The sequence below is a fragment of the Vulpes vulpes genome, chromosome 8 (genome assembly GCF_048418805.1).
Source record: "Vulpes vulpes isolate BD-2025 chromosome 8, VulVul3, whole genome shotgun sequence".
Lineage (NCBI taxonomy): Eukaryota > Metazoa > Chordata > Mammalia > Carnivora > Canidae > Vulpes > Vulpes vulpes.
The window spans coordinates 89211524-89224980 of NC_132787.1; the positions used below are offsets into that span (position 1 = coordinate 89211524).

Here is a 13457-nt window from a genome sequence, read left to right on the forward strand (position 1 = left end):
GAAATACATAGGTTTTCCTTTTGAAAGCCCCTTCCAGATCTGGTCATTGCTCTTTAATATTTATGCATTTACAAGAGACAACCCCTTCACCCAATTTTTGGGACCAAGCACTGGATGGGGGGAAGTGGAGGGTTAACATTACCTATATGACAGCCCCCGATACTGAGTGGTGACATCAGAAAGGTCATCTGGTTTGGAGCCAATTCCATTGCCAGCCTTTGAAAACACATCAAAATCCATAGGAAATTGAGCAAGTCAGAGGAAAGGGACGCAGGCAGTGCCCAACACACTCACTGTGCGGTGTGAGCAGACCCTGGGCTGGAAGTCAGAGACCAGGCTTGCATTTCACCACACTCCCTTCCAGCTATCTGCCTTCCCTAAGTCTCAGCTGCCTCCTTACTGGGGACATGACCTGTTGATCTCATGGGATGGTACTGATGACCAAATTGGATCATAGATGTAAAAGCAGCTTTGAAAACTCCAAAGTGCTTTGCACATGCGAGACACTGCCATATTATTACTACCAGCGTTATGCTCCTAAAGTTGCCCTATAAGCATGAAGAAGGAGCCTCTAGATTAGAGTGGACGGGAGTGGACAGACTTCTCAAACTTCACATTTCTCTTCTGTCCCTCGGGGGCATTCTGTGAAGCAATCTTATAGCCTTAGAAGTGCTGCCAGAAAGTGGTCATCTGGGATGATCAGAGAGTCCCGTTTTTTGGAACTGAGGAGCAGAGCTTTAGCCACAATTGTGGAGACTGCTGCTTCTCATGTAGGTGCAAAGCGGGAATATACGTGAGGCTCTGAGCTATTCTTAAAGCACAATCCAAAGGGAAGAGGGCACCCACACAGGTAGGTTTAGAAGATTTTTTTGAGTTGAAATGACATGTTTTTGCAATTGTGAAAAAAGTCTTGTTAGGTGTTCAAAACCCCCACTGTCTGAGACAATTCAGTTCACTCATGAAAAAGATTTTCCCCTTGTACAGCTGATTGAGAAAGTGGCTGCAAAATCAAACCACTGGATGGACAGACAGGATAGAGGGGCAGGGTAACGTGGAAGTCAGGGGTGCAGGCCCTGGAACTGGTACAGCCACCCCCACCCCAGCTGGGGCCCAAGAGTCCTTACCGTCAGAGAATCCCCCAGAGCAGCCACTACTTGGATATCTGCTGGTCTCAGGGTGTGTACTGGAAAGACAGGGAGACACACCTGAGTTGGTGGGAAGCAACCTGTAGTCAGAGTCTAGAGCTTCCTACTTAAATAAGACCAGAGATGCAGCCCACAAGTGTGTTTGGGCCACAGAAGCAGATGTCATATGACGAGTTTTCCCGTAAGAGACCCAACAGAGAGATCCTGGACCTATGGGAAGAGAGGTCCTGAGGGAGAGGCAGGAGAGGGGGTGGGTGGATGGATGGACAGTAGGTAGGGCAGAGTGGAAACTACCACTTCAGTGGCAATGGCAGTGTGGGAGGCTGCTGTGACCCAAGTGCAGGACCCTGTGAGCGCTGGACCATTTGAGATGTGGTACGGGGTCTGATGCTCAGCCCATTTAGAACTGCATTCTGGATTTCCACCAAGAATCTGAGAAATAATCATGTCAGGACTTTCCCTGTCCCAAATCTCTTTTGAAGACTCCAAGGAACTTTCTGGTCCTACTGCAGGCAGCAGTGATTGTAGAGTCTGAGGCCACAGGACACCCCGCAGAGCTGGCTTGCTCTTGGGATTCCCTGGGCACCCCACCTCCAGCTCTGGGCCTCAGTGAGGTCACATTACTGGGCTGGGCCAATAAGGGCGAGTATATGGGAGCCCCCGACTAATAGGCTGAATTGAGAGGGCAGCAAACAGTTCCTGGCCTGGTCACCTTGGGTCCTGTGGGGTAAAGATGTCACTGCAGGGCAGAGGGCGACAAGCCAGGCAACCACTCAGATAGGAGGCAAGCACCAGCCCTAACGGTGTCATTTAGTCACATATGCCAAGTCTTGTCAGAGCACTCACTGGTCTCTGAGTCCTTGCGGAGGGGCCGTGGGTGCTGGTGTATCATAAGGGGCTTACCTGAGGTGGGAATCGAGGCAGAAGGGGCTCTGTCCCTGCATGGCAGCTTGCTCCCATAACCCTGAAGGCACAAAATGAATCATAGAATCTCAGGGTTGAAAGGGTCCAGAAAGTCTGGTTGAGCATCACACTCACTCGGAGAGCTTTACCAAACAGATCGATTCCTGGGTCCCACCCTGGAAGGACACTTGTAGAAGGCTCCCTAGGTGATCCCACATGGGGATCAGCTGACCTAGTTCAGGCTGTCCCCCATCATCCAGCGCAAGAATCAGAGCATCAACACAACGACCCCACCCCAGCCCCTGCCCCCTCTGCTTCTGCAGCAGCTTTATGAGGAGGAAACTACCTTCCCCTATGTCTTTGAAGAGGTCTGACTGGCTGGTCTCCACCTGGGCTGTTACCAATATGGCTCATTCTGTCCACTGCCCGGTCAGAAGAGCATTAATCCCCCCAGCCGCCCATCAGGACCCTTGCCTACAATGCCACCCCACTTTGTTGGGCCAGTCCCAGCTCAGGGGCTGCCCACTGTGCTGGGTGGAGAGCCAAAAGGAAGAAACAAGCCCGTACCTGCACTCTGTTCCTGTAGGTGCTCAGAAACGGCCAGAACTGTGAGAAGAGGGCGGTGAGCAACTCCAGCAAATTCCGCTTGCTTCCTGCACAACCCTTTGGGCCTCCCCAGCCCACATTCCCAAGCCCCTCCCTGCCAGGCTGACTGCCGTGGGCTCCTTCCCAGGATGCACTGGGCCTTCTCAGAGGAACAAGTAGAATAAATCCTGCAATGGCTCCCAGGTGAGCCAGTCTGCTTTCCGCCTCCCACCCAGCTGCCTGGGGTCCCCGCATCTCCTCCCTCTCCTCCTTGCCCCTGCCTCTCCCAGCAGAGCACCGCTTTCTGCTTCTGTGTGTGTCCCCTTCTCCCTAGACCCCTTGCCACCCCCTGCCACTCCTACCCTGCCAGGCAAGAAAGTCAGGTGCCTTGATGTCCTGTCCCATGTAAGCCCCAGCTCAGAGGTTCCCAGTCTGATTCTGCTTTGCTTTCCCAGTTCATGTTGGCTTTCCTAGCTCTAGCTTCCATTTGACCAGCCCACACACTGCCCACCACCCCCATCGCCCTAGCAGATATTATTCCAGGTCTCAGTTTCTTGCTTTTCTATCCTGCCATGGAGGCAGTGGCTACATGGAGACAGGGTGTCCTTCTGCTCCATCCCAGCCTTGATGTTCTCCATTACCCCTAGTCTCCAAAATGAGAGCTGAATGGTGCTTCCATTTTCCTGTGCCCTGCCAAGTGCAGCCCAGACTCATGCTCGGGCTCCCGGGGACATGGAGAGGCAATGGGACACTAGGAACCACCAGCCACCAGGGGCTGTCACCCCTTACGGTCCAACCAGAGGGGTCTCTGTAGATGATTACCTGGAGTCTGGGGTGGGGGTGGGAACTGGGCGTGAAATGAGCTGAGAAACCCAAGTGACTTTAAAATCCTGGAAAAGATGCCTCAGGCCAACAGACCTATTGCAAGGACGCACTTGTCACACTACCTGGTTCGGACATGTGATATTGATCTTGTATTCAAAGTTATACTGTGTTGTCTTCTGGCCAACAGGTTCCAGCTAAAACAAGAAGTGGAAAAAGGGGGCAAGAATGGAAAGGTCAAGGCTGGGGCAGTGCAGAGGGACACAAGGACTGGGGTTTGTCATCACTACGGTGCGGGGAATCACACGGCCTGAGTGTTGGGCCTCTGCCAGAGTCTTTCTTGAAACTCCAGAGGGAGAATCCTTCTCACCCTCCACCCCCACCCCAGTCATCTTACCACACTGTTCCAGAGGGCACTGGCCGCATGGGCATGAGCTTTGCTGCTGAAGTGGAAACAGTCAGGAGCAAAGAAAGAGTTGTCAGGCAACCCCTCCTGGACACAGGGCAGAAAGGAGGGGCCACGTTATAGGGACATCCAATACACATGATAGTGACACTCAGAGCTGACTGGGTACCATGTGGCTCCCCTTTACCCACGGCGCTTGCTTTCTTTACCGAGTTCTTTGGCATGTTTATTTTCTCAAAGAATGGCTGCACAACCACCGTAAAATCCTCCCTTGTGTCATATCGTCCACTCTCAACCAGCTGGTGAGTCCCTTCCTGTGGGAGGCAAAGGAGGGTGAGGGTCAGGGCGCTCCCCGCATCTGCTCGGGCTTCGTGCAATCTCTTTCTCTGCCAAATAATTAAACAGAATCTGCCCCTTGAGATCAATCTGTAGCAAAATCTCAGCTGATCAGGAACCATCTAGCTACTTTTTAGATCAGCCTTTATCTTAACACCTTGCCCAACTCCTACTGCAATGGCATGTATTTGACCTAGGCTTGGCGGGGGGGGGGGGGGGGGGGGTGGTGGAGAAAGATAAGGAAAAACCTAAGACCTTCAGCTTGATCTCCTTTTAGAGCTTCTGATTAAAGACTGGGGCAGGGGCGGGGCACAGGGTATGAATTTGATTAAATGTCTTTTTGGGATAATCCTTACATTCAATTTATTCTGTCCTACATTTGTTCAGAAAATCAAAGATGAATCAGCAATGACATTTAACACCCATTTATAACACGTGTGCATTGTGTGCGTGTGTGAGCATGCATGCTCCTGTGTCTACACACTTCTTTGAGACTCTCAGACCTGTCCAGGAGGGTAACAGAGCTGTTGCTCTCATAGTTCCCACTTGGACTCGGTTCCAGGAGGACCAGTTATCCCATTTCTGGCTCCAGGTTCTGTTAGCCTCTGCCATTTCACAGCTTACCAGATTTCTACCATTTGGGGTTAAGACTGGCTGGAGAAGGAAGTCAGGAGCATTAGTGGGGTCATTTCAGAAGGCACCATGTACTTTTCCCAGGGTCTGCCAGAAAGAAAGCACAAAGCCACTAAGTAGCTGTGTGACTTTCGGCAAGATACTTTCCCTTTCTGGACCTCTATTTCCTCATCTGTAAATGAAGAATGTTTGGCAAGGCCTCGATGAGCCCTTACATCCCTTCCAATGTTACTGCTTACTCTGTGGATCAGCCACAATGGCTCACAGTGGAACCATGCACCTTCTGAGAAAAGAAATAGTGCCTAGAATGCCTGGCATATGGTGGTTATTAATAGCAATGATCACCTCCACGGCGTGTGATGGGAGCCATAGGTTTTGCAGAAAGTAGGGAGAGGATTTTGAGAGCAGGCATGATGGCCTCCTGTTGCTGACCATGAACTTTTCCTAGATCTCAGTAGTAATCAAGATTAGATCTGGGAACAGCATTTGAATCCACTTCCTATGTTTGGAAAAACTCCACTATATAAGAGCAGCCTGCCCCCCACTGTACAGGGTGAGAAAGACAAATGCTGGCTTTCCTGATGACCCTCACACTAGGGCTTAGGTACATGGCCAGGGGCCCTCCAGAACTAGTGCTAGGAAGATGGACAGCACAGAATCCTCTCTGCTGAGGGTGGCAGCTACATTTTGTTCCTAGAAGCAGCAGTGACAGTGGGGTGTCTCCACTGAACTAGTTCTTTGTCCTGATTTTGATCCTCATGGCTTGGCCTCTAGAATTTCATGATGTGGTGATTTCTGGTGGCACAGTCTCAGATCTAAGCTTTTTAACTCTTCCAGACAGTTTGCTTAAATAATACAACTGCTTCAATTCACCAGCATTGCATAGGTTTTTGTTGTTTGCACCCAAGAACTTGTTCCACCTGGAATAGGTTTGCTCTCATGGCCATCACCTTGGCTGCCTTCCTTTTCCTGGTGTGGATCATGGACTTCCTCACCAGAGGCAGAGAGGTGCCTGCCCATAGCAGAAGGAAGTGCAGCTGGGGAGTCACCCAGAGTATTCGTTCCCCTGAGTCCTGACATCCCTGATGGGTGCATTTGCCTCAAAGCAGGGAAGTGGTTCTGCTCCAAGGAATCCATGCATTTGAAGGATGGATCCACCCTGGTAGCTGTTTGTAGCTTACTCTAGAAGAGCTAGAAGGCTACCATTGCCCTCTTGAGTGACTGGATGATTATTTTCGGGGAAACTCAAGATAATCAAGGGAGCCAGCTGCTCTGGTCAAAGTGCACGGAAAAAGGCCTAAAATGAACAAACCACAGGATGTCTGGAGATCATCTGCTGACTCTCTTTCTCTCTGTGTACCTCAAAAACACCTGTTTCCGTGGGAGAAGAGGGCAGAGGAAATGCATGTTATCTCACCGAATCCTCTAGACTGTCTTAGGTGGAAAGGGTTTCTCAGCCAGGAGTCAGAAACACACACACATTCTCCATGGACAAATGTTTTGTGTGTGTGTAAGGCCAGAAACTGAGATTTGGTGAAGTGTGTTCAATGACTTGGCTCTACAGCTTGATGTGAATAAACTGAATCACAGTCCCTGTGACTTTTCAGGGTGTCTTTAAATCTGCAAACTGGTCAGTGGTAACCTCACACCTCACACTGGATGGTTGGGGTCAAGTTAACATAAGCATGACCTCATTTTCTAACCAGTGCAATCAAACCACCCAGCAGTTCCTGTTCAGTGTTAGGACACTTTCCCAGCTTACCTGATATTTCTTATTCACTTCAATGAGGGAGGCCAGTTCTGTCGAGTTATCATCAAACTTCAGGACACAGGGGCACAGATTCCTGCAGATCAAACCAAAGAGAGGCCTTATGCTACCAAGATCCCCATCTGAATGCATGACACAGACTTGAGATTGAGAATATATTTGACTTGGAGGTATCAGGAGTCTGTGCTAGTGGAGGTCCCGGCTGGCTAACCTGCCAACAGTGCCAGGTGAAGCTGGAGAAAGTTCTCCTGAACTGCATTTTCTCATGAAAATGAAACAGTTACTTCTGACATCTGCAGGAGTGACTTACAGAGCTGAGTTGCAGAATGAATGAGGACAGACCATGCAGCACAGATAAAGCATACCTATCTTTAAATACTAACAGTGACACCCACAATCAACACAGGGGCTCACACATCCTAATGCTTACCGTGCCAAGAGCTTTATAGGATTAGCCCCTTTAATCCTCTTAGCTATCCAAGAAGTTGTATTATCAACCCCATTCTATAGGTGAGAAAACTAAGGCTCAGTATTTAAGTACTTGCTCAGAGTCACATGGATACTATGTGTGGGAGCCAGGACTTGAACTCAAGCCTGTCTGGTCTGAACCTGAGCTCTTAATCCCTGGTTAAACTGCTTCTGTCCAGTCTGTACCTCTCCTCTGGTTGGCATCTTGCATATCTGGGCTTTGGGTCCAGGGGGTGGGGGAAGCGGGAGAGGGGATGACAGTGTGGATGGCTCAGAGTAGACTCGCGTCTCCAAGGAAAGCACAACCATTGAGACAGAACAGCAGAGAGGCAGCAGGACAAGGTGACCCTGAGGCTGCCTAACCTGACAGTCAGTGACTTGGCCATTTCAGAGCTGAGAACAGACCTGGCCAATCCGTTAGCTTTCTGAACCATTAGCTTTAATTGCCTGAAAACCCTGCAGTGACTGGTCGTAAGAAATTTTGGGGTAAGCTGCTCTGAAATGAATACACTGAACCCCCTGTGTGGCCCAGTGACTGGAGAAAGTGGGAGCCAGAGGATGAGTCAGCAGCTAAAAATATAGCACGCCTGACACCAGCTGTGTTAATAGGCATGTGTCATCCCACAGCCATCCTCCTGCTCATGGTGTCCTCAGGCCTTCCCTGGGGGGCGGGGGGCTATGCAGTCTGGGCCCCCAGGTGAGGTTTGACATGCATCTTCAGGGTAGCAGCCAAGGTACCCCTTAATTTCCAAGAGCAAATCTCTTCCTTGTGAATCATTCATTCAGTCAGCAAACAGCCATGGAGCCCCTGTGCTGTGCTGGCATGACTCAGACAGAGGTCAGGGCTGTAGGGGAGAGGCACATGAATAATCACCACGTGGTGTCTCGGGGCTGCCGTGGGGGCCCGTAGAGGGCTACAGAGCTGGGGTGGGGCACAGCCATCGGGACCTAGGCTAACAGTCCACAGAAGGCCTTACAGGAAGAATGCTGATATGTTCGTGCTTGGGTTAGAAGGCTGTCTTGATCCTGAAGGTCATGGAGATGTGTAATATTAGAGAGGGAGCCACCTTTGTTTGGCTCTGGAGACTGGGGATGAAGAAGGCCTTTCAAAGGCCTTCCCAGGATCAGGGCTCTCTGTCCTCAGGGAAGATTGTTCCCGGATTCCCATTTGACCACCCTCTCCTCTAACAAGTGACAATAGTCCTACAGTTGTGAGTGCCTAGAACATCCACACCAGAGAGGCTCCTTCTGTCCTGGAGATGGGCCTCTAGGGAGAGGGAAGCTCTGGACACACCTTGTGGTGGCCAGGGAGCCTGGCCCACACCGGCCTACTCCATTCCTCACACTTTACTCTTCCCTCCTGGGAGGATTGGACGGTGTCCTGAGCTGCCAGGACAATAGGAGTGCGATTGGGTTGTAAGCACGTACTCTGAGGGTAGCTGAAGCCCTCACCAGGGTCACGAAAACCCATTAGGCTTTGTCAGGTTAGAATGTGGGGTGGTCTTCTCACATCTCTTCTCACATCTGCCATTGGGCTTTCTAACAATCAAAGTTACTTTCTGCTAAGGGTCCCATGGCACTTTAGGCACCAGAGGGTAAAGCTTCCTTCTCACCTGAGGATCAGCCTTGGACAGTTGACTTTCTTCTCAAGGTACAGCTCCCTCAGGTTGATGATCTCCAGAACCTTTACCAGATTCACAAATGCCCGAGGAACCTGAGCAAAGGCAAGACCAGTCCCCAGGAAGATTGAGACTGGCAGCTCCAGTCTCTCATCTGGGCCCGGGGTCAGCCCTCCTGCTGGATACCAGGTCTGCGGTCTTTCATGTGGTCCACTTCCTTCATCTCTCCTGCCTTGCCTCCCCCAGTTGACATCTATGTGTTCAGGCTTCCAGGACCAGGACAACAGCATGGTCAGTGCTGGCCTCCACAGAAAGGGAGGCAGGAAGCCAGAGCTACCTCTGGGCCAGGCCTGAGACCCAAGAAGGACTGTGCTTGAGCTGCTCAGAGGCCACACAGCCCAGCCTACACACCTCAGCATGAAGGATGTCCAGAGCCTTCCTGATGTTGTCCGTGAAGTTCTGGGGAGAATAGCGGACCTGCAGGAAGAGGAAAGGTCCAAAACCATTTACCACCCAATCTCTCTGTGGACCAGGGCCACTTCATGTCTTGGGTCCCGTCCTTCTTGATTTTCAGCCAGAATGGGTAACACTGAAACACAAGGTTTGCCTTTGGGGCCGCTAGCCTCCATACCAATCCCACTGTTCTTGTGCTGGTCATGATTGTGATCCCCAGGGAAACCTTTTTTTTTTTTTTCCTGCATAGTTATGGAAAGCTCTGAATCCACTTCACATTAACCAGATGTAGGGACTTAGCTAAAGCATATCACATCTCTGGGGACCTCTAGAATGGGCTGTTAGAGCACAGGACCTCTAAGATCTCCTGCAACTTGAATGTTCTCTGGTCCTATGGCCTGAGCTCTTCTGCTTAGAGCCTCAAAAGCCTGGGGATCTACTGCCCAATTGAATCACTTAAGGAGATAATGGTAGGAGAAGAGGATCCTGTGAACCCCCTTTCCAAAGCATAAACACATTTTAATCTTATTTCTTTGTATCTCCATACTTAGTGGCTTTTATTTAAGTAGAACCCTTTCTCTGGCTGAAATCTAACCAAAAGCCCTGCCTACCAAGTGAATCAAAATTGTAGCATTCAAGAAGTGAGGTCCTACCTGCTTCGGTGACAGTCCCAAGCCCATGGTGAGCCAGTCACATCACAGTCTGAAAACCCCAGATTCTGGTGACTTTGATGCCAGGAGAGCAGGCTGTGAGGGGTCTGGGGGGGCAGGATTGCCCCTTAGGGCAGAAGTTCTCAAGGCTCAGGCAAGACTCTACTTCCTAAATTTTGCTCTGCTGGTCCTCTTTCTGCTTATGTCCTCATTTTCTAGCTCTAGTTGGAAGTTCTCCTGCTCCGTATACACCCCTGACTCTCCTCCCTACAAAACACCAATTCCCATGGCAATTCTTACTTCAGGGTTCTCTTCCATGTGTATCACTACAACCACACCACAACATTGTCCTCATCATGTTATGGTGAATTGTCTGTGCCTCCCTAACTGTGAGTTCCTTGAGGACAGAGCCTTGAGGCTTAGCTCCCAGTACAGTGCCTGGCATATTATACACACCCAGCAAATGCTACTAGGCATTAAAAACATTCTGTTTATCAGAAAACACTATAAACACAACTAAATGGAAAACAAGAATTAGGCAACATAGTTGAGAAAGTGTTAGTTTACTTAATACAAGGGGTTTTTAGAAATCAGTAAGAGAATAATAAATACCTTAACAGAAGATGTCATATAGAATTTATCAGGAGAAATTCAAATGAGCATTAAACAAGTGAAATAAAGGTTTGTTCCTCCTTAATCAAATAAATGCAGATCTTGAAAACAAGATACAGGTTTTTCATTTATTAGATTAGCAGCTATTAAAACAAATAACATACATTGACAGATGGAGCATGAGGAAGTAGATATAACTGATACCAACATTCTGGAAGCAATTTGGCAATCCGTATCCAAAGCACTGAAAATGTGCAAAGTCCGCCCAGAATAAGATGGATGGATAAATATATGTTAAGTTAATGCAGCAAAATGTTAACAACTATAAAATCTAGGCAGTGGGTATGTGGGCCTTTACTGCACAATGCTTTCCATTTCTCAGTATGTTTGGAAATTTTCAAGATAAAACATTAGGGGAAATGTACATATTGTCTTGCTTCAAAGTCTTACTAAGAATATATATCAGGAAACAATCGTGGATGCATCTAAAGATGGATGTTTCTCCTGCTGTTACTTATAACAGGCATAATTAGAAGCAATATAAGCTAAGTATGTAATAATTGGGGACAGTTAAGCATGGCCAGTATTGGTTATGGGCTCCAGTCATTAGGAATTATTTTATGGAAAATTGACTACTGACATAGGAGTATCTTCCCAATGGATTGCTACTGAAAAAAAGCAGACCACCAAACAATATTTCCAAAATGACGCTATTTTTAGCAAACAATAAAGCAAGTTCTCCATTTTCACAGACATTTAACAAAATGTTAGCAATGATATTTCTGGATGCTGTAATTATGGAAAATATTTTTTTTTCTCTGTGCTTTGATGTGTTTCTAGTGTGCATTGCTTATAAAATAAAAAAAAATTTTTTAAACCTATTATTTTTAAAGTTAGCTGAATTGAATGGAGAAGAGGTGCAGCCATGCCCAGCATAGACAGAAAAGGCAGAAGTTATAAGAAGGCCCATCTGGGCTTAACAAAGAAACACTACAAAAAAAAATTGGTACCTGCTTATAATACTAATTAGGGCAAATTAAAAAGCTGCCCATCGCTGGGAATATTAAACAGCTAGAGTCTAGGAAAGGCATTTTCCTGCCACAGGTGGGAGAGTGGTCAATAGGGTTAGGATTTGTGGGGTTTCTTCCAGCCCAGAGATTCCAGGGTTCCAGGAAGAAGCACCACACCCACAGGGCAGCAGCCTCGCTCTTGAAGTTCCCATCAGCTTGGAATGAGTTGGCTCTGAACCTTGTCTAAATGCTTGCATTAGCAAATCAACTTTTCCATTCAAAATAGAGACAGTAAGGCAGGTCAGTGCTGGAAAAAGGAGCTGACTTACAATGATCTCTATGAAGATACACCTGATTTTCCTAGATCCTTGGAATGTTATCTTGGTTTCTAGAATGATATGATCAGATTCCCTGTAATGAAACCTAATCAAAATCAATTTTCATAACCAGCTCTGTTGAATCTTTCCCTGGAGGTGAATGCACTCTTGGTCTCGGGGTTAATCCCAGGCCATAAGCCCCAAGTCCCAACCCTGCCACACTGCTCTAGCCACCTGGTGTGGAAATCTCTCCCTCAGGGAATCTTGAGATAAGGGCCTGGAGACTCACCGGGTCACTGCAGAAATCACAGAGATCGTTGCCTCCTATGAACAGTGTTATTATCTTCCAATCTTCCTGAAAATTTATCTTCTGAAATGAATAGGAAACAAGTTAGTGACCTGCTCCAAAGTCAAGAAGACTACGAAGTGCTGAACACTGGCAGGGATGGGTGTTTACATACCAGAGGGTTTAATGGACATTAATATTTTCTATTCTTTGGCTTTGGGGTCCTGAGGTCATAGGTCACAGGTGCCAGATCCCTTGTTTCTAAAGGTGGATTCTCTGGATATCCACGTGGCCTCATCCTTTACCCCAGGGCTGACCCTGTCTCACGGATTTCTCTTGCTCACTCCCTCTTCCGGGGAATGCTACCTCAAGCAGCCCCAGGTGGCACTTCCCCCAGAATTACCGTGTCATTCTTCATCAGGTCCACCAGCCTCCTGGCCTGAACAGGTAAATCCCTGTGGGCACACATGCAAAAACACCATGTGAGGAGCAGGGACCATGAAGCAGGGTCAAGGAGGGGACTTCAGAGAGACAGCAGGAACGAATATGTAGCAGGACAGCTGGACTGAAGGCCATGCTCCTGTCCCTCTGGTGGTGGAGGGCTGGGTGGGGGAATTGTGACTGTGATTTGGGAAGGGCTAAACATTCCGCCTATGAGGGGGTGATTTGGTGGATGTTTCCTCATTGGCCTACTGTCTCCTCTAAGCCAGGCTCATTCGGGGCAAACAGAAGGCTGCATGTGCATGCTATGCATGACACGAAATGGCTGGGTATGGGACTGATTCTATAGGTGCCACGAGCTTCACCTCAAGGGTACCTTCACCCTCAAGGTGACATGGTCGAGTCAGACACACCCGGGTCTGACATTTGGTGGCTTCCTGCTAACTGTAGGAAAGTAACTTAAGTTCCCCATTCCAAAAGACTGCAAACATGGAGATAAACCTCTCTATCTTAAAGGGCCGTGAGGAGCAGCAAATGAGAAGAGCAGAACAGCTGCATGGAGTAAGAGCCATGGTTGGTGTCAGGCAGCATGGGGCTGACTCCTGCTCCAGCAGTGAGACCTTCACCAAGTAGTTAACTTTACAAACCCTTGCTTTGGTCCTGTGGCAGATGGGGAGGGTAAGCATCCCTTCTTCACAGAGTTGTTGGGTGGATTTAATAAAGAACCTAGAGCAGCATGTGGTGAGCATCCATATCAGAAATGGTCCATTGAATTACTTCTATCACCACCACCACTGTCACCACCACCATCCCTAGTCTCCAGCACCATCCCAGCAGGTAACAGTCATTGTCATATCTTAACTATTAGCCCAGCCGGCCTGGTCTTAGTCACAAGGGACTAGGTATCGGACACCCCAGGTGGGGATTTTGGGTAAGCCACTTAACCAACGGGAGTCTTGGTTTCCTTATCTGTATGTCTAAAGCCATCAGGGCACATGCCCTG

The 13457-nt window shown here is 48.6% G+C and overlaps 1 protein-coding gene across 6 annotated transcripts in view; it reads right to left on the reverse strand.

Moving 5' to 3' along the window:
• Positions 1–13457, reverse strand: part of PLB1 (phospholipase B1) — a 137140-nt gene that overhangs the window by 42248 nt on the left and 81435 nt on the right. For all 6 annotated transcript variants that reach the window (XM_072767412.1, XM_072767413.1, XM_072767417.1 and 3 more), the window contains 12 exons: positions 12417–12468; positions 12017–12097; positions 9097–9162; positions 8680–8780; positions 6593–6674; positions 4071–4175; positions 3853–3948; positions 3581–3652; positions 2616–2654; positions 2049–2109; positions 1125–1183; positions 143–216 (listed from right to left, as the gene is read on the reverse strand). In XM_072767412.1, the coding sequence (XP_072623513.1) occupies positions 143–216; positions 1125–1183; positions 2049–2109; positions 2616–2654; positions 3581–3652; positions 3853–3948; positions 4071–4175; positions 6593–6674; positions 8680–8780; positions 9097–9162; positions 12017–12097; positions 12417–12468 (888 nt within the window). The remainder of the gene's footprint in view (positions 1–142; positions 217–1124; positions 1184–2048; positions 2110–2615; positions 2655–3580; positions 3653–3852; positions 3949–4070; positions 4176–6592; positions 6675–8679; positions 8781–9096; positions 9163–12016; positions 12098–12416; positions 12469–13457) is intronic.